General features: G+C 40.8%; 1 protein-coding gene across 1 annotated transcript; it reads right to left on the bottom strand.

Moving 5' to 3' along the window:
• Positions 1-1,343: 1,343 nt before the first annotated feature.
• tac1 (tachykinin precursor 1) lies at positions 1,344-4,020 on the bottom strand. The gene is made up of 5 exons (XM_053638651.1): positions 3,904-4,020; positions 3,019-3,124; positions 2,815-2,838; positions 2,072-2,128; positions 1,344-1,431 (listed from the first exon to the last, which is right to left on the bottom strand). The coding sequence occupies exons 1-5, from the start codon at positions 4,018-4,020 to the stop codon at positions 1,385-1,387; spliced, it is 351 nt and encodes a 116-aa protein (XP_053494626.1). The 3' UTR covers positions 1,344-1,384.
• Between the last annotated feature and the right edge of the window lie 23,725 nt (positions 4,021-27,745).

Here is a 27,745-nt window from a genome sequence, read left to right as displayed (position 1 = left end):
TTGTTTGTTTTTTAAAGGCACTTCCTTACTGAACATAATATGCTCCCTGCTGATTAGACCCAGCGAATGACTACCACAAGGAAAATTCTGTTTTCTAGTAAAAACGACTTCATGTGAATCGACTTAAGTTAGTGTCGTGGAGTGAAATAAGCCACGCCCCCTGGATGAGCTGAGGTCATGGTCCGTCACTTACCTCGGCGGCTGTGGTTCAGGTGGTAGAGCGGGTTGGAGGTTCGATTCCCGGCCCACGTGACTCCACATACCGAAGTGTCCTTGAGCAAGACACTGAACCCCAAACTGCTCCCAATGGCAAGTTAGCGCCTTGCATGGCAGCTCTGCTACCATTGTTGCGTGTGTGAATGAGAACCCGTGTAAAGTGCTTTGTAGAACCTCTAAGGTTCAAATAAAGCCGTATATAAGTGCACACCATTTACCTCACAGCTAACTCCCAACTGTATTTTTTTTTTTTTTTTTTTTAATGTAAAATATGTTGCATGTGTAAGTGGCTTCATTTTTCACGTCACACACGTGATCACATGATCATCATGTGTTTATTTGAGTTCAGTTTCATATTTCAAGAATATGGTGAAATGTATATAGAGTTTTTTTCATTGTGTGTGTGTGTGTGTGTGTGTGTGTGTGTGTGTGTGTTTTAATAGACCATCGTTTTACAGTTTATTAGCCGTCATGTCAATATGGTAAGCTTAAATCTAGGTGTACTATGTTCAGTCCTCGTTTCACACCAAACTTGCTCCCCTGCTTTCAGATTAGTTTCAGACCTTATCAGAGGTTTTGTTTGGGAATACACTGCACAGATTTGTATCCTTTCATCAGGCACTAAAACCCTCTGTAATGTCTTCCTCGAGCCAGCAGGAGGCGCACGTGCACCAGGTTTCCAAGCACAATGTTTGCAATCCACCATTCCACCAATAAGGAAAATAATTTTAATATTTAATAGAATATTAAGCCACAGTTACAGTGATGAGGACAGGAAATGCTGAGAATGACAAACATGACCAGTATTTACAGCACAGTCAGATTGTGATTGAACATCGTGAGGCACTATGCAGAGATTGGCAGTGCAAATAGTCCACTAGTATTTTCATCTTCTTCTTCTTCTTCTTTTTTTTTTTTTTCTTTTAAGATTTGGAGAGTAACACGATATTACAGGTCGGACCGTATCCGCATGTCCCTTCCATTCTTAGTACACAAATTGGCACAGGTACTGCTACATCACCACACGGTGGAAAACAGAAAGTTTTATTGAGAGTCTAGAAGTGAAAACACCTATTTTTTGAAAATAAATAAATAAATAAATAAATGAAAGACGAGTGGGGTGTCTTCACCGAGCATGAAGCAGACATGATGGAGGTCGGGCTGTCCGTCAGCGCCTTTCATAGTAGTTCTGTAGCAAGCTCCAGTCGTATGAATCTAAAAGACGGAGATAAACATGAGTGACGCTGAGAAACTCAGAAAGCAATGGCTTATAGAAACTACTAAAGCGTGCTAAACGTGAACAGTATAATACATCACCCTCTCTAGCCAGATGTTTATGAAAACCTGTCCAAAAATGTCTTTTATAATTCTACTACAGCCACAAAATAGATTTGTAAATTTGCAACAGGGAATTTCCCTGTTTCTTTAAAAATAATAATAATAATAATAATAATAATAATAATAATAATAATTCAATCTGTGCTTATTTCTAACTCTTAAATTAAGAAAGAAATATTCCTGATGGACAGTAGATTAAGATTAATTAGTGGTGAAATATAAACTTTTCTTTTTTTTTTCAGTTTGGACTGGATAAAGGAGAGCCCATGTGACATTATGGACCCAAATGATAATTTATGGGATGGATTTAAAGAATAAAACTGCATTTCTTTCTGTTGTTTGTAAATGTCACATGAAGTGGTAATCAGATGCAGCGCGTACTGAAACATGTACCGCTTCCTTGGATGGGTTTTATAGCATCAAATAAATCTTAACTGCACAAATGGATCAAATTCGCTCACACTATAGTAACGGGTGTTATCACTAAGGTTTGGATATGATATTATTTTATACATACCAGGTTCCTCTTGGCTTCTTTTACCCATCAGACCCACAAAGGAGTTAATTTTATGCCCTGGAAATTAAATGTGGGGGGGATTTGTCAGTTGATCAAAATAATAATAATAATAATAATAATAAACAATAATAAACCTCTCATTCATTCAAGTTCATATGTTGGTTTAACTTGATCTTTACATGAAGCCTAAGATCAGTTCAGTGAAAGACTGAAATGTTATAAAGAAGAGACTGAAATAGAGAACATGGAGCATCTAAAGTGCTACTGAACACTGTAATTAAACAGGGCGAATGTGATCCACCACTGATGAGGCTCCTATAGCATTGTGTGTGTGTTTGTGTAGGTGCTCTCTGTGTGTGTGTGTGTGTGTGTGTGTGTGTGTACTGTTACCCCGTAACAGTAATCTTAATATGTCTATCTATCTATCTATCTATCTATCTATCTATCCATCCATCCATCCCTCCAATTCGGAAAAAGGAAGATTCTTTGGATAGTTAATTTGGCGAAATTGATACTCAAACCTTTTTCTAAAAGAAGGAAACCCGTGTGTTTTAGGGATGTAAGACTTTAGTAAATACTCATGTTGCCTGTCTAATAAATGTAAATTATCCCAGTGAGTTCCACATACGTCCAGTTTGCATAAAGCTTAAATATCACCCCCCCAACACACACACACACACACACACATAAGAACAGCTTTTTTAAAAAAAAAAAAAAAAAACTCCAAATAAACAATTACTTACTTTTTCGTGTAATCTGTGTGTTAGCTTTTGGGAGGTAAAAACATGCAAAAAAAAAAAAACCCAAAAGAACATCTGGTCATTCCAGCAGCCGCATTTTATCCATAATATCATTGTTGGATTTGTTGATCTATTTATTTACTCTATAAAGGTTTGACACGAGGGAGGAAGATAGGGCGAGAGAGCTTTCTGATGAAATGATCTTACCAGAGGAGCGCTTCCCCATTAAACCGATGAACTGATGTGGCCGAGGTTTCCTCGTTATCCGTCTGAGTATCTCTCTGAAGGGATCGGCTTGAATCGGCCAGTCATCCTAGGAAGAAAAGGTTATTGGATTAGTGTAAAGTGAGATGGTAAGGATAAATGTAGGGCTAAAGACTTTATAGTGTGAAGGAGGGGAAAAAAAAATTGAACCAGTGGAAATCCATTCCAGTGCCCCTCATCCGTGGGTAATGTTTTGATTTACAGTAGACACATCAGGATCATTTAAACAACTCCTAGAGAGTAAAATCCCAAACAGCTCAATTAATTAGCCCTTATCGTTTGGTGGTCATCATTCGGCATGAAAGGTGCGTGTGGGGGAAAAATCCCCGCTTGAATTTTTACAAATTAGACCAGCTCTCTCTTTTTTTTTTCCACTGTCATTTTCATAACATGCTCATAGCTCTTTGGAGAGTGCTTGGCTGTCTTCCAGTGTGCAAAGTCAAATGGGAGACGTGCAATGAATATAAAACCAGCAACGATCTGTTTCAGCCCTGGACAGCGACACAAGTCCTTTTACACTGACTTTAATCAAGCTGGAATTTTACTGACATTTATTGATCATTGCTTTAATTAAGCCGGAGTTGTGGTTAATGGTTCGTTCTATTAATTCAGTAATGTTACATTTGCTACAAAAGTAGAAGATCCGGCATTTAAGTTTTTACACATTGTGACTAATTTTAATACTGCACGAACGTTTCAGAATTAACACGTTATTTATTATAAAGAGGTGTCCTTTACTAACTAAAACAAAAATAGATTTCTTTCTTTCCTTTCTTCTCTTTCTTTTCTTTTCTTTTCTTTTTTTTTTTTTAAAGGAAATCCACTTACCTGCATTATGGAGCCGTTTGCCCAGTAATCCTGGTCTTCATTTGGACCCATTTCCTCTGCAAATACTTCATTTAGTGCAAGGAAAAGCACCACTACTGAGAGCAGCAACTTCATCATGGGGCAGAAGTACAAAAAAAAAAATGAGCAAATGTCCCAGAGTCAGTGTCCTCCTGAAGGTGTGCTGAGGACGGCTGAGAGAGAGAGGGAGAGAGAGAGATGCTGTGAAGAAGGAGCTCCTGTCTTGTTCCTCTGCTTTCTCTTTTAACTCTGATCAGAGACACGCCACGGCTTTTATACAGTAGCTCGAAAGAAATAAATGTGCTTGGCACACGTCTTCCCAAAATCTCTTCCGCTGACCCCGGTGTCCTTCACTGGAGTTGAAGCCTCGGTGCTGACTGAGTTTAGCCTTCTTTTGAACCCGGGTGAAGTTCCTATAAACTGTGCACTGCTGCTCTAATGTGTGTGAGGGGGAGGGAGGAAAGGAGAGACAGTGGCACACTCACTCCCTAATGAGTTACGTAGGAATTACTAAAAAGGTACTTAGGGGAAGAGAGAGAGAGAGAGAGAGAGAGAGAGAGAGAGAGAGAGAGATATATCCTGGAGCTAAAACGAATAGACCAGAATACGTCAGAGTGTGGTTTTGCGTCAAAGTGGCGAGATTTCAGAAAGTGACTTTCTGAAACGATTTGATATTGTGGATATTGATATTTCTCAAGAAGGAAAGAAAGAAAAAGAAAGAAAAGCCAAGCTTTCTAGCATCTAAGGGTTTTTTTCTTTTAGTAAAAGGTTCCACCTAGAACCACTTTTTTCATTTAAAACTATTAACCATCCAAAGAACATTTGAAGAACCCTTATACCCAGACAGACAGACAGACAGACAGACTGACTGACTGACTGACTGAAAGGCTACTGTATAGCATGTATGGGTTTTTTTTTTGTTTGTTTGTTTTTTTTTTTTGTCCCCCTTTGGGAACCTTTTAGAGGTTCTATTTAAAAGCGTGCAAAAGATGAGTTTTTTTTTTTTCTTTTAGAAAAGGTTCCATGTAGAACCACTTTGGTAAATTAGATCCATTAACCATCCAAAAAATGTTTGAAGAACCCTTTTATTTATATATATATATATATTTATATATAAAATCCATCCATCCATCTTCTATACCGCTTATCCTTTTCAGGGTCACGGGAAAACCTGGAGCCTATCCCAGGAAGCATCGGGCACAAGGCGGGGTACACCCTGGACAGGGTGCCAATCCATCGCAGGGCACACAATCCACACACACCCATTCATACACTACGGACACTTTAGACACACCAATCAACCTACCATGCATGTCTTTGGACCGGGGGAGGAAACTGGAGTAGCCGGAGGAAACCCCCACAGCACGGGGAGAACATGCAAACTCCGCACACACAGGGCCACAGTGGGACTCGAACCCCCGACCCTGGCGGTGTGAGCCACCGTGCACCCTATATATATATATATATATATAAGTAAATTATGTATAGCATATATGCTTTTTTGAAGGTTTTAAAGGTTCAACTTTATAGCCTACAACAGATGAGTGATCTTTCTTTTAGAAAACAGTCCATGTACATCCATTAACTGCCCAAAAAACATTTGAGGAACCTCTTTGTTTTGTAAGCAGATCCACTTTAGAAATCTACTTTGCCATCTGGAGGAACCCTTCAACTACGCACTACCCTACATTCTTAGAAAAAGTGGTTTTCTGGGGGTTCCATCCATCCATCCATCTTCTATACCGCTTATCCTTTTCAGGGTCACGCGGAACCTGGAGCCTATCCCAGGGAGCATCGGGCACAAGGCGGGGTACACCCTGGACAGGGTGTCTGGGGGTTCCTTAAAGGTTAACTGGATAATTAATTTATCCCTAGCTCCATGCAACCTTTAAGGGTTACTCAAGAGTCCTTAAGAGTGCGAAATTTTGTACAATAAAGAGTTTACCCATTCAGAAAAGGATCCATATACACCAATCAGCCATAACATTAAAAGCATGGACAGGTGACGTGAATAACATTGATTATCTTGTTATATTGGAACCTGTCAAGGGGTGGGATATATTTATTAGACAGCAAGTGAACAGTCAGTTTTCAAAGTCGATGTGTTGGAAGCAGGAAAATGGGCAAGCGTAAGGATCTGAGTGACCAAATTGGGGCCAAATTGTGATGGCTAGACGACTGGGTCAGAGCATCTCCAAAACAGTAGGTCTCGTGGGGTGTTCCCAGTATGCAGTGGTTAGTACCTACCAAAAGTTGTCCAAGAAAGGACAACTAGTGAACCGGCGACAGAGTCATGGGCGCCCAAGGCTGACTGATGTGCATGGTAAGCAAAGGCTAGCCCGTCTGGTCCGATCCCACAGAAGAGTTACTGTGGCACAAATTGCTGAAAAAGACCGGTCATAGTTGACTCCTGTCCACTGCTGAAAGCACCTACAACGGGCAATCAGAACTGGACCATGGAGCAATGGAAGAAGGTGGCCTGGTCTGATGAATCACGATTTCTTTTACATCATGTGGACGCCCGGGTGCATGTGTGTCTCATACCTGGGAATGAGATGGCACCAGGATGCACTTTGGGAAGAAGGGAAGCCGGCAGAGGCGGTATGATGCTCTGGGCAATGTTCTGCTGGGAAGCCTTGGGTCCTGGCATTCATGTGGATGTTACTTTGACATGTACCACCTACCTAAACATTGTTGCAGACCAAGTACACCCCTTCATGGCAACGGTGTTCCCTAATTTCATTGGCCTCTTTCAGCATGATAATGCACCCTGACACACTGCAAACAATTGTTCAAGTATAGTTTGAGGAACCATTGAGTTCAAGGTGTTGACCTGGCCACAAAATTCCCTAGATCTCAAGCCGATCGTGTATACGATCCATGGAGGCCCCACCTCGCAACTTGCAGGAATTAAAGGCTCTGCTGATAACGTCTTGCTGCCAGATACCACAGCACACCTTCAGAGGTCTTGTGGAGTCCATGCCTTGATGGGTCAGAGCTGTTCTGGCAGCACAAGATGGACCTACACAATATTAGGCAGGTGGTTTCAGACCTGGAGTTGCCCTACTGTGCATAACGAGTGGGTCAATGAGAGAGAGAGAGAGAGAGAGAGAGAGAGAGAGCGCGCATGTGCGTGTGTGTGTGTGTGTGTGTGTGTGTGTGTGTGTGTGTGTGTGTGTGTGGTCCGCAACTCAGTGTTACACTCTGGAGCTTTTGATTCGTTCAGCTGTTGTTTTGTAATTCATTCAGCTGTAAATAAATGTTAGTTGAGGGAAGCAGAGCAGAGGAGAGGTCGCTCGGTGGTGGACAAGCGCCCCTGATTATCCATCAGAAAGGATGCCTTTCCCTAACCCTAGAAGAAGATGCTCAGAGATGAGTACTACACACAGCATGAGTGGCTTTATGTCCCTGTATTTAATCATGCCTTAATGCTATACGTATGCAAATGTTATTTCTGTGCAGAATAGGCGAGCACCTATGTATGTGCAATGCACTTTGTTATTCTGACAGCTGCATTTGATTAGATCACTTGTACTGGTTTTTAACTAGGTTTATATAGTTTTGTTTTTTTTTAAGCCCAATGCTTTTCGTGCTTCTCACCCCAAACAATAAACACTAAAATTAGTTCTTACTACACTTGGACAGGTGTCCATACTGTCTCGGTAGGAATGTCCAGGAAACTAAAGGTGTTACTTATAACACACTGATCCGGTGAAGGATATGAGTGAGGTGTACCCAGCTAGCCTTACAGTAGCAGGCAAACGGTATAACATCACAGATGAAATTAGGCAAGGAGAGCACATGGGAGTGAAGATTCGTTACTTATGGTCTATGAGAATGGCAAATGGAGCTGACCTCTAGTATATTGATTTTGATGGAAATGTAAATGGTGGTCTCTGCGATGGACTGGTGTCCCATCCGGAGTGAATTCTCTTGCTTTGCACTCAACGTTACTGGAATTGGCTCCAGATCCATATAATACTACTTCACATTGCTTTATAGTGAATAAATAGAACAAAAGCCAACCACATTGCCCTGGTTACTCTACTTTTCTCATGAAATCAGGTTGCCCAAGAAGATTACGTGTCTGCAATGTCTAGTGTAACGTTTTTAATCTTGTGACGTTGTGAAAACAAGATGTCTACTGTGGTTGTACATGTCAAGCATAAAATGGACCCAATGCTAAAGGCATTGACAGGGATGCCCTTACCACTAACAAGTCTGGTACTTCTTGATGCTAATTTGTATGCCTCAAATACCCTTAAAATATACCTTTAGCATGCTTGAATCAATTCCAGAATGTAATCAGTTCATCTGGTGGTAGCAAGATGACATGTGTTGTAGGCTGGTTGGCATCAATAAATTGTCCAAAGTGTGTTAATAGGTGTGTGAGTGTGCGTGTGATGCTTGGCAACCCGTCCCAGGTGTCCCCCGCCTTGTGCCCTGAGTCCCCTGGGATAGACTCTAGGTTCCTCGTGGCCCTGTGTAGGATAAGCAGTAAAGAAAATGATTGGATGGAAGACATCTTGGAATGCTTGAGGTTCTAACTACACTAACTAGACACGGTGGATAATGTCTATTTTTGTGTTTTTCCTAAATACAACTGATTCAACATATCAGGTATTTGCTTGTACCTAAAGACATAAAAGTGCAGCACATTGCATTTTCAGGACTGCTGTGAGACCCACTCTTGCTTATATATAATGGATATTCCATCTTTTAATTACTATTACTTATATAGTTTTTTTAAAATGTTTTTATTTTTATGTCACATCGAGTGTTACACTTTGACAAAGAAGTTACTGTTGACTGAATTTCAGAGGTGGCATATTAGTCATTTTAATTAGCATCGGACCGATGGGACCTGAGACCATGGAAAGTATCCTGTCCTAAAGGAATAATTTCCAATACGATGACTACTCATACAATTACTGAGGATAAAGGGATAAAAACCAGAGAAAGGTTAGAGATCTGTTGAAATAAGGCAGCATTAGTGGCCAAACATGATGGAAATAAAAATGTTCCTTATTCGAAAGAGCAAGGTAAGCAGGATGAAGAAGAAATATACTGAGATACGCTAAGTGCACCTTTAAAACATTATTTTAAATCACAAAAACCTCTGTCCCACGAAAACACATTGTGTCTTCTGCTTCGTTTGTAAAAGCTCTGAACTTTTGAGGATTACTTTAACTTTTTTTATTAGCAGATTTACAGACCTGGCTCTTTTTTTTTATTATTATTATTATTATTATTATTTTAAAAATACACAGGTAAATGCAAGGCTGTCTATTTCTAGTTCAAATATATTATGTCTCCTGGTACATAACAAGAATGTAATAAGGCACAGTGATTTAGTACATTATAACTACACTTCACATTGTCCTGAAGAGAAAAATATTGAGAAGACAGAAAGTGGCACATCTTCTGAAAGAAGGGTGCATTAGTGGTCAAAAGTAATGGAGGGAAATGTGCTAGTCAGGAGAAAGTGCAGGTTTGGCAGAAGGGAGAGATCAAATATTCAGGTAGTCTGAATGTGTTAAAGTGGAAGACCTGGGTTTCTAACTGGAAACAAACATGGTGAACATTTTATCTCAGAAAATGGTAAGACAACAGTTGAAATGTATATTTAGCTTTCCACTAGTGGAGTTCCTGATGATACACATCTATATATCTCCATTTAACAAATCTATCGATCTATTGCTCTATCTATCTATCTATCAACTTTTTTTTGTTTATTCTTTAACCGTCCAGTTTGGGTGAGTTTGAGTAGTCTCAAATTTCTGTTCTTGGCTGTGCATTCTGAAATGCTTTTCTGCTCCCCACAGTTGTATAGAGTGGTTATTTAAGTTACCATAGCCTTCATGTTACTGTAATTCATTCTCTCCTGACACTTCTCATCAATTCAATTCAATTTTATTTGTAGATCACTTTTAACAATGGACATTGTCTCAAAGCAGCTTTACAGAAACATATAAACACAGGATAGAGATTTTAAGTGTGTGATTTTATCCCTATTGAGCGAGCCGGTGGTGAGGAAAAACTCCCTAAGATGATATGAGGAAGAAACATTGAGAGGAACCAGACTCAGAAGGGAACCCGTCCACATCTGGGTAATAACGGATAGTGTGAAAGTAAAAGAAAGTTCATTATGGTTTTTATATGAAGTCTGTTTGTTGAACTAGTCCACTGTTCACTAAAGGAGACCTGAGTGCAGAACTGTATGTGGTAATCGCAGTCCTAAGGCCATCGCAGCAACCGTAGTCCCAGCAACCACAGTAAGAATGTCCATGTGGAATTGAGGTCCAAAACCATTTCCATGGTACTTCAAGTGGCAGAATCCTCAGCAATTTCCAGGCTGCACTTCTTGGAGTCATCCACAGTGGCAGAATGTAGCCTCCAGTTGATGAGCGCTCCATCCAGAGGTAGGGCACCCGGAGGGATCTGGCAGGTCCGGAGAGCAGAAAGGGTCAGGATCACTGGTATCTCCATAAAATCATGTGTGGCTCGACAGAAGGAGAGATTGTTTATTATTTTTAATAAAGAGAGGGAGAGATTGTTAGGTATACTTACTATCCCGTAATGGATAAGACTGTGTACTTTGCATAAAAGAAAGACTATTCTTGGTAAGCTTAAGTAAAGAAATGTTTTCATCCTGGACTTAAACACTGAGACTGTGTCTGAGTCCCGAACACTAATTGGAAGACCGTTCCATAACTGTGGGGCTTTATAAGAGAAAGCTCTTCCCCCTTCTGTAGCCTTCAATATTCGAAGTACCAACAAACAGCTTGCACCTTTTGATCTTAGTAGGCGTGGCAGATCATAAAAGACCAAAAGTTCGCTCAGGTATTGTGGTGCAAGACCATTCAGTGCTTTTATAGGTTAGTAGTAGTATTTTACAATCAGTACGAAATTTTACTGGGATCCAAATGCAGTGTGGATAAGATCGGGGTGATGTGGTCATATCTTCTGGTTCTAGTTAGGACTCTAGCAGCTGCATTCTGGACTAACTGGAGCTTGTTTATGCTCCTACTGGAACATCCAGACAGTAAGGCATTACAATAATCCAGCCTAGAGGTGAAGAAAGCATGAACTAATATTTCTGCATCATGTGACATTATATTTCTTATCTTAGAAATATTTCTGAGATGAAAGAAGGCTATCCTAGCAATATTATCTACATAAGCGTCAAATGATAGACTGGAGTCAATAATCACACCAAGGTCTTTTACTGCTGCACACAACGAAACAGAAAGACCATCCAGAGTAACTATGTAATCAGAACGCTTATTTCTAGTTGGATGTGGCCTAGTACAAGTACTTCTGTACTGTCAGAATTAAGTAAAAGGAAATTAATAAGCGTCCAATGTCTATTGTCCTTTACACATTCCTCATGACCAGAAAGTTGTGAGGTCAAATCTTAGCACTGCTAGAGATACTTCTGGGTCCTTGAGCAAGCTTTTAACCTTAATCATTAATACCTCTGTATGCTTGGATTGATCATTTTCTCCCTAGAAACATGGACCAAATGAACAGAAAACCTAGTTTGTTTTTAATTAATTATTTTTTTATTTAAGTTATAATTAATATTTCAATGGATTATAAATAAATAAACAATAGTACTACTATGATGTATAATAAAACAAAGCAGAACAATCTATAACTATATATGTTCTGCCAAATATAAAATTTTAACTGTAACTGACCCTACTTATGATAGAAATGTAATATGTGTCCTAAAAACTTTAACTCTTATATTGTGAACAAAACTAATTATGGAAAAAAAAAAACTTTGTGAAACGTTGTGAATGATTTATTAGCTGTAATTATAAATGCCTTCCATCTACACAGTATGAATAATCCAGAATTAATAAAAAATAACTGAATAGAAAGATCAGAAATGAACATTTTAGCAAGTACAAATTAACCCAAATGTGCCCGGCAATTACAAACACAAAGGCGCAAAAACTTTCATAACACACTCAAGTCTATATCAGGTTGTAGAGGACAATTGGAAATGCATTTCATTTCAGAGATGGTGACAGAATATGCCAGAAATGCAGTCTTATGGGAAGCTGGTATTTTGGCTTTAATGAATCTCAGCTTTTTAATTTGAATTGGTTTGAAGATTTATTCATCCATAAGATCCACAGATTCTTTTTTGTGCTGTCTTTGACAAATGCTTTTATCTGAAGTGACATTACATAACAAATGAGTTAGACTCCAATACAAGTTCACAGCTGAGCAGTTGAGGGCTAGGAGTCTTTGTCAAGCACTCATCCGTTTCACTTTATGACCATTGTGACCAGAGATTTGAACTTCCTGTTCAGTAGCACCAAACGATCACTGCTGTGCGATGAAGGCAGCTCAATATTCCATATCAACTCCCTCCAAAATCCTAGTTGAGCCCTCAGATAAAGTTTTTCCACATTCATTCAAAGTCTAGAATAAATGTTCATGGCTCACACCCACATCCAGAACCATGGTCTGTGCCAAAGGATGTTAAAAAACAATTGTGCACAGAAAATTTGATCTGTTTAATGACCGGTAAATGGTACAGTCTTTTACAAGGGAGGAAATGCAAAGACATTTTCATCATCTCTAATCTCCTAGTTTCCAATCTGTTGTTGTTTTTTGTCTGAAACCAGGTCCAGCCTGTTCATTAGGCAGTATATTTAACCTCCTCGGTGTCGTCAAACTGCGCCGATCTGATGTGGTTTTTTTTGTTGTTGTTGATGTTGAAAAGGTTGAAACCACTGCTGTAGGCTATGTTGTTTCATCAATCTTGCTAACATTACATTGTGCTGCTCAGGTTAACTAAAGTTAGCTATATTCTAGCTGTCAACATTCACAGTTGCTAGAATATTATTGAGGCTAATGTAAATGCTAGAAATTTGAGTCCAGTTTGTGGCTACCTGAACACAGAAATTTCTGGGAAGAACAAACACACACACAGGGTTTGTATGCAAATTATTCAGTTTAATAAAAGGATAGCAGAATATTTATACAGATGCAAGCTAGTGAGAAACAGATACAAAAAGCTAGGGAGGATATACAGATAACAAGCTAGAAAGAAACATATAGATACGAGCTAAAAACAAACAAACAAAAAGCAGTGCATACTGTGATGGCGGGCCTGCAGCCCACACACACAACACGCAGCACACTCCTTGCGCAACTGCCGGCGGGGTGCTGAACTTGCGCTGTCTGTTCAGCACCCCACCGGCAGTTGCATGAGGAGTGTGCTACGTGTTGTGTGTGTGTGTGTGTGTGTGTGTGTGTGTGTGTGTGTGTTTTGGTTGTTTTGGACAGCAAGAGCACACATGGCTATGAGGCAGGGTGGCAGAAACACACATGGCTGGCAGTGGATGATTGGAGCAGCTTCTCCTCACCATTTGAGAGAAAGTCGTAATGGATCGCTTCCTGCAAGCTCTGCTGCCCGAAGAGCATAAAGCGGTGGGGATGAGGAATGAAGGGAGATGGTGGAAGCCCTCAAATGTACCCTGTCCGTGCTGAGATAAAGTGGTGAGCGGGGGGACCATCCACCGGGGGTCATACTACATTGGGAGGGGAGACTGCAGGAAAGCTGCCCCACCTATGGGACACCCTGGTATGAGCCCATGCCCACCGAGCCGGACCTGGCCTCACTGCAATGTGTTGTCAAGCCCTGGCTAGCAGGTTGTACTCTCCATGCTGCATTACTTCCAGACCATGGCCATAAGGGTGAACAGAAAAGAGGTCACAATTCCTCAATTCGGGAAGCACAGTAACCCTGGCCTGCCTGACTGCCCTTGACCAGCTGCCTGAGCTCATGGGGTACCTCTTGGTGTCTTGCGTCCACGGAGACATCTGGGAGGTCCCTGCCACAGAAGTCACTGTCTCCTAACTGATCGGCAACTGGCCACTCCTCGTCAGTCTGATCTCTGAGCTCCTGGTGCCACTTCTGCTCGGACAGAACTGGCCAGGGTTTCCCACGCAACCAACCCCGAGAAGTATCTGCCACTGATGCCAGAGGAAGAAGCCCACCGCCACAGACAGGGTCCAGCTGGCCTACATGACTCAACGAGACAAGGATGCCACTGGACAGTCCTCCTCAAGTGAGACATTCACACACTCTAACTCAGTCTCCTCTGTGTTTCATCAGGTCACTTGGGAGGTGACCCTCGGGTGCAAACAAAAGGAGGATGACTGACTGTGGCACAGATGGGGCCAGGTGTGACTGATTGATGGCATCGACCAGCAACCAGGACAGCATCTCCCAGTCACCTACTTCCTGGTGTCCAATGGCCTATTCTACATCCGAGAGATTCCACAAGCATCCACTGGGTTCACCCTCTTTGAACTTCTCTTTGGGTGGCGACCTCGAGGACTGTTGGATGTGGCCCGAGAAGCTTGGGAAGAACAGCCCTCTCTGTTCCGGTCCCTGGTTGACTATATACAAGTAATGCAGGAGCAGATCGACCGGGTCTCCCCCATTGTCCAAGAGCACAAGGAGGCTGCCCAGCAAGGACAGCAGTGGGCCTACAACCGACCAGCTCAGCCCTGACCATCCAGGCAACCAGGTACTTCGGCTGCTCCCGAATGCCACCTGTAAGTTCCTGGCCTGTTGGCAGGGCCACTAAACAGTCCTTGAGAGGGTTGGCCCAGTGAACTACCACCTGCAACAGCCTGGTATGCATGTAGGCACCCAATTATACCATATTAACCTGCTAAAAAAATGGGTCCAGCCTGCCCCAGCACTTTCGGCCTTTACTGTTGTCCCCTCAGAGCTCAATTAGTGTACCTTAGAGGGGGAGAGCTTACCCAGTGCCAAAAGTTGATGGAGCTGGTGGACCAGTTCGCCAACATCTTCTCATCCACCCCAGACCTGATCCACCTGGTCCAGCATGAGATCAAAATGCGACCGGGGTGGTGATCAGACAGCGGCTAACTACCGTTTCCCAGAGGCTCGCCATCAAACTATTGAGGAGGAAGTCAACCACATGTTACGGGAAGGGATCATTGAAGAATCTGCCCGTCCCTGGTCCAGCCCCATCGTGGTGGTCCCGAAGCACAGATAGAAGCTCCTGTCTTTGCTGCGACTTCCGGAGGCTCAACCAAGTCTCCAAGTTCAACAGCTACCCACTTCCTCAACAACCTGATAAGAGTGTCTGGTGAGAGCCCTGTTCATCTCCACCCTAGACCTAATGAAGGGCTACTGGCAGGTCACCCTGGCACGAGACGCAAAGGGCAAAACCACCTTTGCACAGCCAGCGGCCACTGGCAGTACCTAGTTCTCCCCTTCGGCCTCCACAGAGCGGCAGCCACTTTCCAGTGCTTAATGGATATCATCCTGAGGCCACACCACCAGTCCGCCACCCCATACTTGGAAGATGTCATCATACACACATCCACCTGGGCCACCTCTATCACCTCGGGGAAGTACTCAGAAGCCTCTGGAAGCCCAGGCTTATGGCCAAGCCTAAGAAATGCCACCTGGGGTAGCCCAGTACCTGGGGCACCGCATCGGAAAGGCCAACTTGTTTAAAGGTCAATCAGGTGCAGTGGACTGAGCAAGCAGAGCAGGCGTTCCAGGCTTAAACAAACCCTCACCAGCTCACCTGTCCCCCGGAATGCTGAGTTCTCGCTACTTTTCACCGTACACATAGATGCTTCCAAGACAGGACTGGGGGCCATCCTGTCCCAAACCTTCAACAGTGAAGAGCACCCGGTCCTCTATGTCAGCAGAAAATTGACCCCAGACGAATGGAAGTATGCCGACATGGAACAAGAAGCCCTCGCAATAAAGTGGGCCATAGAGGTACTTCGATATTATCTGGCAGGACAACACTTTACCCTGGTAACCGACCATGGCCCTCTACAGTGGATGACCCGGGCCAAAGACTCAAACACCAGGGTGACCCGGTGGTTCCTCTCCCTGCAGAACTTCTTTTTCCAGGTCCAGCATGTTGCACGTATATAATGGGCGGGGGCCCAACATGTAAATACCAATGGCCTATCAAGAAGGTATGCCCTCTGGGCTCAACCCACACTGACAGTAGGCTCAGAACTGAGGGGGGGGTACTGTGATGGCGGGCCTGCAGCCCACACAAACAACATGCAGCCCGCTCCTTACGCAACTACTGGCAGGGTGCTGAACTGGCACTGTCCGGTTGTTTTGAACAGCAAGAGCGCACATGGCTGCAAAGTGGGGCAGCAGAAACACACATGGCTGGCAGTGGCTGATTAGAGTGGCTTCTCCTCACTGTTTGTGAGAAGAGGCTATAAAAGGGCACAGCAGAGATGGCGTGGTGAGCTAATTCTTTGCAAACACAGCTAGTAATTCATCTCTCCCTCTCTTTTTTTAGACGCAGATGACAACAATGACAATGCCAATCTCAAAGGAGAAACTCCCTGGCTGCGCTGTGCCTCTCGCTGGCTCCCTCAACCTCTGCCAGGCCTCCTGGGTCCCACCTCACAGCAGCTCCAGCCTGCTTGTCGTGCCCCACTCCGGAAAGACAGCAACCCACACGCATATGCTCAATACCCCTTCACCTGCATTTTGGCACCTGCCAAGTATCTGTGTTCTGCCTGTCCCAACCGTGAGAGGCCACAGTACTTGTTGGGAGGAGGAGTGAGCGAGGAATGTGTGCTCGGTGATTTTCACTCAAAGGTTACATCAGTTTATCCTTGCATGTACACATACACTTTTTGAGTTGTAGGAAAAGTCGAAGATGCCCTGATAACTAGCATCAATCTGAAGTGAAAGGCTTTTGAATGTGACTTAGCTTTACTCATTGATCTGTCTGATGCATTTACTTTTATATACGTGCATTTCATTCTAGTATAAAAAAAATCACTCACAGTGTTGTGCTTTGATAGTGCAGTCTTTCTTTCTATTTTTTCCTCCCTTGTTATTCATTGTATGGCTTGTGTGGTTTTCTTCTAATGAGAGCCTTTGTGCTACCACAAAATAATTTCTTTTAGCATTTTATTTAATATCTAAGCCTTGAAGATTCAACAACAGCACTTACATGACTTGCTTTTTGTCTGCGAACAGCAGGATTATTCAGGCGCTTTTGATTCAGCATGTCCTTTAGTAGCCTCTGATTCCCCTAAACTCCGTGTCCACTGCCTTTAATTAACATTGTCCATTTTAGCAGCATTGTCAGTGGAGGCCAATGCTGCCAAATTTAATGAGAAACTTGGCACAGCCAGTTTTGTGCTGTCAGATACAGATAATTTGCTAAGATGTGTGCATGATTGATAATGTTTTACTGGCGTAAAGGTGTGACACATTCTTAAATAAATTAAAACTTGTAAAAAAAAAAAAAATTCCTTAAAATTCAAGTGACTTAAAGCAGATACTATATACACCAATCAATCATAACATTAAAACCACCTGCCTAATAGTGTGATCCTTTAATTTAAAGTCCTGTAATTTGCAAGGTACGGCCCCCATGGATCAGCCTTGTTTGTCCAGGTCATCCCACAGATGCTCTATTGGATTGAGATCTAGGGAATTTGGAGGCCAAGTCAACACCTTGAATTCTTTGTCATGTTCCTCAAACCATTCCTGAACAATTTTTTGCAGTGTGGCAGGGTGCATTATCCTGCTGAAAGAGACCACTGCCATTAGGGAATACCATTGCCATGAAGGGGTGTACAACAATGTTTAGGTAGGTGGTACGTCTAAAAGTAACATACACATGAATGCCAGGACCCAAGGTTTCCCAGCAGAACATTGCCCAGAGCATCACACTGCCTCGGCTTGCCTTCCTCCCATAGTACATCCTGGTACCATCTCTTCCCTAGGTAAGTGACGCACACGCACCCAGCCGTCCACATGATGGAAAAGAAAATGTGATTCATCAGACCAGGCCACCTTCTTCCACTGCTCATTGCTCCGGTTCTGATGCTAGGTACTAACCAATGAATACCATGAGCACTCGACAAGACTTGCCGTTTTGGAGATACTCTAACCCAGTCGTCTAGCCATCAGAATTTGGCCCTTGTCAAAGTCACTCAGATCCTTATGCTTGCCCATTTTTTCTGCTTCCAACACATAAACTTCAAGAACTGACTGTTCTTCCTAATATATCCCACCCCTTGACAGGTGCCACCGTAATGAGATTATCAATGTTATTCACGTCATAGTCATGTCCATGGTTTTAATGTTATGGCAGATTGGTGTAGATATCAGTGCCTCAGGTACTTAGTAATCAAACCAAAGACAACAGTTTCAAGGGAAAACTCCATAAGATGAAGGTGACATGAAATTTTTAGGAGGAACCATGACTCAGCAGGAAACGCTGACACTGTGAATTGTATCAGACTAGGAATCCTAGATACAAGTAACCTGGTACGTAAATGTAAGATAAAGATATACTAATTAGCACCGGGATTGTTAAACTGTTGGTAAAGGAGACGGGTGGGTTTTCAAATCTGATTGGTGAAATGGTGTTGATTAATTACTTATAAGCATTAGCTCTGATCATATTTCTGACTGCAAGACAACTCACAGGTTTACATTAATGCATTTGTTCAAATACATTATTCCTTCTATAGTAACAACTTGTGCAATTGTGTACATGTGTGTAACTGTGAAGTTTTCTAACACTGAAGCAGGTCACAAACTCCAGCTGAATTGCACCCAGACAATGGAGGAGTGGGCTAAAATTGACAGGAACTCTCTCAAGACAATGATGCAGACACAGGACTGGCGCTGTTAGGAGAGGCGGAACCAACTATTAAGAAAGAAATGACACATGTGACGAATTTTTTGTCCAAGGAGCTTAACTGCTTTGAGGAAATTGGACATTGTGTTATGGCTTCTTGTGAATCGTGAGAGATGGGTATTCTACTTCCACTAGTCATATTCATATCATTTTGAAGCACACACCTCATGAATCAATTTGGATATTATTATTATTATTATTATTATTATTATTATTATAATTATTATAGACAACCATTCAGTTACATTTAAATAGAATAAAAATCTCAGCTAGTGTTTAAAATAAATGCCAACTAACATTGCAAATCATCAAGGGAGGCTGCTCTGTGATTTTCTCTTTTAATAATTGACAACAGCATCTGTCATTGACTCACTAAAACATCAAGAAGTGACAGAATCTTCGTTTAGAGGATTTGTTTAGTTACAAACTGTGAGCACACATGAGAATTAGTTCATATTTTATTTAAAGTGTGTGTGTGTGTGTGTGTGTATGTATGTATATATATTTATATATATATATATATTTACAATAACAATCAGTGGCTGGATGAACTGCACAGCTCTCTCGCTAAATGCAATGCCATACCCTGCTCCCAGTCTAAGAAGGTTGTTTTAATTGGTTTTGCCAGCCAGGTTTTGCACTCTGTGAGAAAATAATTTCGCAGTCTGAAACTGCTGCCCGTCCCTGTTTGTTCCAGCGCACATGACTAAGCATAGCATCTGCAAAGACGGTCCTAAGTGGGAATAATAATGCACCTCTTTAATGCAAACCTGATGATTCATAGTGACTGATCCGATATGATGTCATTGTCCCTTTTCCAAATAGAGACGTGGGATTAAATAAAGTCCCTCGCTGTTAATGCAGTCAGGAACACTTTGCCATCCTGCACAGAGAACACCATCAATCATTCGCAGCACTGAGACTGTACGAATGAGTTACTTCAGTCACACTGAGGCAGGACTGGCGTGGGTTTCATCTCACGTCTATTTCCATGAGGGAGGGACTGTCTGTTCTCCATCACTCCTTGTTACACTGGATTGACTCATAACGTTTAGTTGTGTTATTCGAGGAAGGGGGAAGTGAAGAGTAAATGTTCAATTATACACTACATGAACAGAGAAATACTTTGTACATACATTCTGCTGGCTTTTCAGACACCAAGAAACATAGGTGTCTTACACACACACACACACACACACACACACACGAACTGACTGTTTCCTGATATTTCGACATGTCTGCATGGAGCTACATGTCATGAAAGCAGGACAGAGAGTCAGATAATGAGAGTTTATTGTCCATATATTATCAGCAGTGGAACTGTATGATAAATTAATAACATGACAACCGTGTAATTCAATACCATGCTTGGGTTATCGCAGCATCTTCTCAAGAAACAGCACGTAAGCAGCAGCCGCAGCGCATATCCTTGATTCTTTGGTTTGAGGACTGCTCTTAGCCTTCAGTAGTTCATGAAAACAATTTTCATTTCAATTATATTTACATATATAGTGCTTTTAACAATGGATATTGTCACAAAGCAGCATTACAGACATTATTACAGGGCAACATAACACCAGGGAAAGCGCTATATTGACAGGGAGTACGATTTTGCTTCCCACTCATACAGCACACCAAATTTTGTTCCTCTGACTCCCGGCCATGGGCAACTGTGGCATTGCCGAGATTCAAACTTACAACATTTATGACCGTTCATAGTGGTTGGTGTGTCCAGGTGGAGCAACAAAAAACGTTTCTGCCCTGTTCTTTCAAGATTGCAGTCCAAGAGAACAAAATAGGCTGTGGTCAAAATTGGTGGGAGGGATAGAATACTCTCTCTCTCCTCTGTCAATCACAGTAGGCAATCATGGGTGTCTGTGAGTTTATGCGTGTGGAAAATGGGAGATTTCCTCCATGTGTTAGGCTGCCCTGTGACACAGCATGAGCAGCAGTTTTGTCACATGTTTCTTGGAGGAAGTACACGCTAGACTTCATCCTCCTTTATTAGTAGCCGTCATATGATAGGCGAAAGCTCGGGGGTGGAAACTGTCTGAAACCAAATTAGGGGGAATTTTTCTGAACTATTGTTGTTTGATTCAACCCATTCAGTTCAAGTGATGATACAAAAAAAAAAGCTAATAATAATAACAGCTTAATTATTATAATAATTTGATAATGCTTAATTGTGATTTCCAGCAATGTAGTTAAGTTTTAAAAAACAAACACTTAAATAGATTAGAGATTCAAATGACAGGGACATATCCTGGTTGAAGCCAATAATGTAGCTGTACTGGGGCGGGGGGACATATGATGCATTTAGTTAGATATCTATCCAGTGGATTTTAATTAATTAATTTATTTTGCACAAATTTATGATACCTACATGGTTGTACCTAACTCCAGATACAACCAAAAGTCCAAATCTCAAGAAAATATAGGTGAGATTGATTTACATTCTACTATATAAATATTACTATCTATGGCCTTTATACTGTTAAATACCCCTTCAGAATGTAGTGTAGTATAAAGCATTAGAGTGATTTAGATTCACATTTGTTTGTATCTATTTTGCTCAGACGTAAGCTTTGATTATAAGCCCTCAGATCTGCCTGGATTTGAGAAAACGGCTTATGACACTTATTACCAGTAGGACTGTGAGAATGAAGAATGTATCTATCCATATAGCTGTGTAAAAAGTGAATGCACATTTAGAAGGCCCTTAGAGGGTCACATCTATAATCATTTATAATTTTACACTCTATATCAGTATTCTTTAGCAATTCCATAATGAACGCTATTAATACAACTTGACTGTAATTATTGATCATACAGATTATTAATATGAACTGCTTTCACCTCTTACAGCTTCAGAAGAGCTTTTCTAACTTCTAATGAAGGACTTTTTCTGAAACATCTTGTTTCCCTGGAAACTTTTTGTATGTGCTGCAATTTTTTTTTTTTTTTTTTTTTTTTTTACAAAATCTCTATATTTATTTATAAATGTCTCCTGGCTGTTGCATATAAATGTCATCTTTGGATGTTTTACCTTGACAGTTAAAAATAATTAAAAATAAGGGCTTTTCAGCCATTGTTATAAAACCTTTTCACTCAGGGACTTGCTTTAACGAACCTCTTGCTCGAAATTATTACACTACAGTAAGCTTTCTCTCATTCCCCACCTTCAGAGATTAAATTACGGTTCTGAAGGTTTTAATTCTTTAAACCCCGGCCAGTAAGACAGCCTTGAACTGTGAGAGAAGAGCATAAAATTAAGCCACTAGAAACACTGTGTCTATACAACCTCTGACTAAACATACAGTGGCTATAAAAAGTCTACACGCCTCTGTTAAAATGGCGAGTTTTTGTAATGGGAAAAAATTAAACCAAGATACATTATGTCAGAACTTTTCCCACCCACGATGTGAAATTACAACGTATAAAAATGAAGTGAAAAACAGAACCGAGATCAGAAACATTTTAGGTGAAAAAAGGGAAAAATAAATAACCGTGTTGCATAAGTATGCACGCCCTTTTATAATTGGGGATGTGACTGTATTCAAAATGAACCAATCACATATAATCTCATGTTTAAAAGTAATCATAGTACAGCTGTCATCAATTAAATTATTCTGGTTAACCCCAAATAAAGACCAGCTGTTTCTGTACGATTTGCTTGACATCTTGGTTTAATCTGACTGGAGAAACCATGGTCCACAAAGAGCTCACAAAGCCTGTACAGGGTCTCAAGGAGAGGGGTGCAAAACATTAATTGTACCATGGAACACAGTGAATACCATCAACAACTAGTGGAGAAAATGGAACATCACAGTGACCTCACCATTTATAAAAGGACAAGACAAAAGCTTACCAGGGAGGCTGTCAAGAGACCAATGGAAACATTAAAGGAGCTGCAGGAATATCTGACAAGTACTGATTAGTCTCTGCATGTGACAACAGTCTCTCATATTCTTCACATGTCTGGGCTATGGGGAAGTGTGGCTAGACAGAAGCCATTTTTCACAACAAACATCCAAGCCCAACTAAATCACCCCAAACCATCTGGCAAAATATGTTATGCTCTGATGAGACCAATTCCAAAAGGTATGTTTGGTGGAAAAAAAAAACAAACAAAAAAACACATATCAACAAAGAACACAATACCTACGGTGAAGCATGGTGGTGGCAGCATCATGCTTTATGGATGCTTTTCTTCCCCAAGAACTGGGGCTTTTATCAAGGTGGAGGAAATAAGAAATAGTTACAAATATCAATCCATTTTAGTGCAAAACTTTCAGGTGTCTGCTAGTAAGCTGAAGATGAATAGAAATTCCACCTTTCAGCACAACAATGACCCAAAGCATACATCCAAATCAACAAAGTATTGGCTTAACCAAAAGATCAATAAAAATTTAAATTCTGGGGGGTGACCTGAAGAGCACTGTGCACAGGAGATGCCCTTACAGTTTGATGGATCTAAATGGTCTATACTTTTATCCAAAGCGCTTTACACTGTCTCATTCACCCATTCGCACACACACTCACACACCATTGGTAGCAGAGCTCCCATGCAAGGCGCTAACTTGCCATTTGGAAGCAATTTGGGGTTCAGTGCCTACCCAAGGACACTTTGGCATGTGGAGTCATGTGGGTCGGGAATCGAACCGCCAACCCTACGATTGGTGGACAACCCACTCTACCACCTGATCCACAGCCGCACAGCGGATCTAGAATGTTTTTGCAAGAAAAAGTGGGAAAATTTTGCCAAGTCAAGCTGTGCCATGTTGATAGACTCTTACCCCAAAAGAATGAGAATGAATGGTGTAATAAAATCAAAAGGTGCTTCAATAAAGTATTAGTTTAGGGGTGTGCACATTTATGCAACGAGGTTATTTTTTCCTATACAAGTTTCTGATTGTTTTTCACTTTATTTGTATACTTTGCACATTAAAGGTGAGAAAAGATCTGACATGATTTATCTTAATGCCCTTCTTTTGCTTCACAAAAACCTGCCATTTTAACAGGGGTGTGCAGACTTTTTATATCCATTGTGCGTTTAGGTGGTTTTTATGGTGATTCAGTGTTGTTTATGGCTGGGTGAAGTGTCAACTTTCAATTCAATTCACTTTTACATATATAATGCTTTTAACTATAGACATTATCACTAAGCGTCTTCACAGAAAACCTTTATGCACGAATGACCAGAAAGACTGCATCCAGGACTTTAAACCTAGCCATTAAACCTAGACATGTAATCAGTGTCGATTTGACTTAAATAACTCTGTTTTAATAATTGGTTCACTGTCAAAATCCTACATGGTAGCAGTTTACGTTTTTGACATTATTTATAGGCTGACTTTATTTTTGAGTTATTGAGGTTTGGATTAACCCCACTCAACCCCACTTGACCAAACAGGTTTATAACTATAATAACCTATAAGAGTAATAAATATAATGTTTTTGATAATGGTACGTTGTGATTTCCATCACTGTAACTAAATTAGAAAAAACCACACACGCTGCTGATCATTCACAGACCCCACTTTCAGAAACCTTGGCTTTGTATATCCTCTAGACACAGGGAATAGGTTTATGCCAAATGCATAAAATGTGCAAAATGACCATTGAGACAACAGCCAGTAGATCAGAACAGAAATATCAATTCACCCAGAGTCGTAACGACATTTTTATGTTTGTATAGAACAAATTTAATCACTTTTTTTTAATCAATTCTCAAATTTAAGTGCCCTTACAGCTACATAATTGCCTTAATGGCACTGCTTGTGTTTTTTTTATTAGCATATTATCCAAGTAAACATGTAGTAGAATTTGAAAACCTTAGCATAGCTCACAAATTGAAATGAATATTAATGTACAAGAAACGTGACAATACTTTCCATTTCCGTAGTGGTTATAAAGCCGAGACATTTACAGCAGCAATCTGTGTAATCTGATTTAGCCAGAACAGGCATAAAAATGTGAGACCATAACAGCCAAACAAAAGTTATTTGGTTTCAAATCCGTGTAGTATATTAAAAAATATAAATATGTCTCAGGGATAGCTGAAATGTATTGAGGAAGAGCCCAAGACGTAATACAGAGAGTAATTTCTGTGAGTGGTCTAGCAAATGTAAAGTGTAAATAAGGTTTGGCAGCAGGTGACACTGAGATTTCCATTTAACAAGAAGGAGCACCTCTCTGCTTTGACCCCCATGATCCCTTTTCCTGGCTCTGACTTTGATTTAAATTCACACTTAAATTCACAGTTGTAATGCACACCACACGGCACATCTTTGATCAGTATTCTTTTGTGTATGCCGTATATTCATTCTGCTTCCCGTTATTGATGACTAATGCCCCTTTAAAAACAATACTATGACGTTTTCATCCATATATGGTATAAGATGATGTACAGTCCTATAAAACATCTACATATGCTCTAAAAATCTACAGTGCTACAAAGCATTTGTGCTACAACACAGAATTGTTCATTTGTTCACAAGGCAGAATATCAATCCAAGTAGTTAGGTCTCAAAATTAAAATACTTTTTAATTAAAGTACACGTTTCTCTTACTTAAGAGTTATGGAATGCATGATAACTAGAGTCCAGAGACAACAGCACACACAATGGTAAAATGGCAGCTGAAGCGGCCTACGTAAGCTATAATTGCAGTGTAATTTTCTATTCAAACAATGGAGCAGTGGCAAATCACCAGTTATAAAGTGACTAATATGGGGCTGAGTGGATTGTGTCAAACTGAAGCTTTTAGAGAATTCTATTCTTCATAAAAGAGGGATAAGAGAAATAAACTGACCTGTGTAAAGAATATTTAAGGAATATAATTGATAGGAAGTTTTCCATGTGACTGATCATAACACTGGACTAGTTAATCTGAACTGGAGTGTAGTGTGAATGTGGATGTCTGTCAATGTAGATCCATTGCCAGCCTTCTTGAGGACTAAATTCTGCAAAAAGGTGACACTATGTGCATGCAATCATGAACCCAGAGTGTAATAAAGAACAATGCATGATAATAATAATAAGAAGAGGAAGAATTAAAGCTGCAAGCAGCATATTTGGGGGCCATGCAACCAGAGTCAGTGAGCCGCACACTTACAGACGTGCTACGATTGTTGCATAGGCAATCACAGGAAAGCAGAGCCATAGACAGCTATAGGCAAAGGGATTCAAGAATGATTTGTAGTTTCATGTATTCGCCAGTCTGTTATGGGAGAATGGTTTTAGTTTTACTCTGATAACTTTTGTTAGACAGGTCTCAAGATGATGTGAGACAAATTTGGTCAGGATTGGACAAAATTTGAAGGAGGAGTAGCAAAAATGGCACTTTAATTGTAGCAATTTTTGCATGTTATTGTAACCTTTGACTTGTAAGTGGCACCATCACGAAATTTTGGCATACCCTCAGGGCATGGTCCTGAGAATGCCTACCAAGATTTGTGTCCACGTGCGAGGTCTTTGCTGAGAAACAGCCTCACGTCTTGTTTGATGACTTCTCGGTCATATTTGTCAGCACGTTACGGGCAAACCAATTAGAATATCAACGTTCTTTTGCTAACTTTTGTTCAGGTTGGTCTGAATATAATGTATGCCAAATGTGGTGTTGATTGGACATAATTTGTAGGAAGCATAGCAAAAAAACAAACTTGGACAAAATCCAAGATGGATAGGAAGTACACCTGAATGTCAGATGTTGGTGAGTGTTCACTTTAGCATACTCCAGGGAGTTATAGTAAATTTTGAGGGGGAATTTAGCACAAATTCTTCAAATGATATAAGGTAAAAAATTAAAATGTTTTAAGTTGTTACAGTTCTTGACCACAACTTGTGGTCATGATTTTTCTTGGGTACATATGGTGCATAGTTCTGAAGATACTTATCAAGTTTTGTGATGATACATAGACACATTGCTGAGATACACCCTCACATCTTGTGTTTTTGCATTTCGTAGGTTTAATATTCCACAATATTTTAGCTCTATATATTTTATTCATCACAAATTTATTTTATCTATCCAAATTTCCCACAATACCAAATCTGAAAATCCAATCAAAAGCAAGACCATAAATAATCAATGCCAGACAACACTGATTCAGATCCAGGTAAATCAGAGTGAAAATCCATTAGCTGACAAAAACCAGTCAAGTAAGAGTCATAAGAAGTCAACCTCACAAAATGTATTTTAAAAAAAATAAGTTGAGAAAGTAAAGACAAAAAGATTAACACCCCCCCCCCACCCCCCACCCCAAAAGATAACGATAAGACAGAGTACATGTGCGTGCTCACCTAGCCGTAGCCCGTCTCCAAAAGTTAAAAACAAGAGGCACCCCCTTGTTCTACGCACCTGAAACTGGGTAAACATATAATACAGTTGAACTGTCACGGTCTCAAATCCAATTTCACAGAACTACAACATTTAGCTGCAGCTCTTAATCCTCTGGCATTTTGCCCACAGGAGACAAAAGTGCAACGTATCTCTGAAAGCGTTCACTTTTTAAAATGCTTGTGGTCCAAATATTCACTGCGATCCTCTGGCGGTGCATCCATATTAGTACAAAATTATGTTAACCACAGTCACATTGCAATACATGCCAACCTGCAAGCAGTAGCATTTCGACTTACTTTGCACAAAAATATTACCCTGTGTTCTATTTACATACCTCATAGTTTTGCTGTAACATACCAAGACTTGGATAAACTTGTAGGACAGTTACCACTGCCATATATTCTCATGGGTACCTTCAACAGCCACAGCCCTCTGTGGGGAGGAAGACATCTTGATACTAAGGGAGAGAGGATAGAAAAGCTTATAAGTGTAAAAGACTTATGTTCTTGATCTGGGTCATGGAACCTTCTGTGCCACTGACTTGACTATCTGTGATCCCAAACTATTGATGTACTTTTCATGGCATGTCTTGGATGATCTTTGTGGAAGTGACCACTTCCCCCTGATTATAACCCTAACAGAAGTAGACACACAACAAAGCCCCCAAAAATGTCAACTCAAAAAAGCAAATCGGTATGCATTCCAAACCCTTTGCCATGGGAGATTAAACAAGAAACCTCAGGATCAAGAGGATCTCATAAAATGGT

The sequence above is a fragment of the Ictalurus furcatus genome, chromosome 12, assembly GCF_023375685.1.
Source record: "Ictalurus furcatus strain D&B chromosome 12, Billie_1.0, whole genome shotgun sequence".
Classification (NCBI taxonomy): domain Eukaryota; kingdom Metazoa; phylum Chordata; class Actinopteri; order Siluriformes; family Ictaluridae; genus Ictalurus; species Ictalurus furcatus.
Note: the sequence above shows the minus strand (reverse complement) of the source record. Positions and strands in the feature narration are given on the sequence as shown.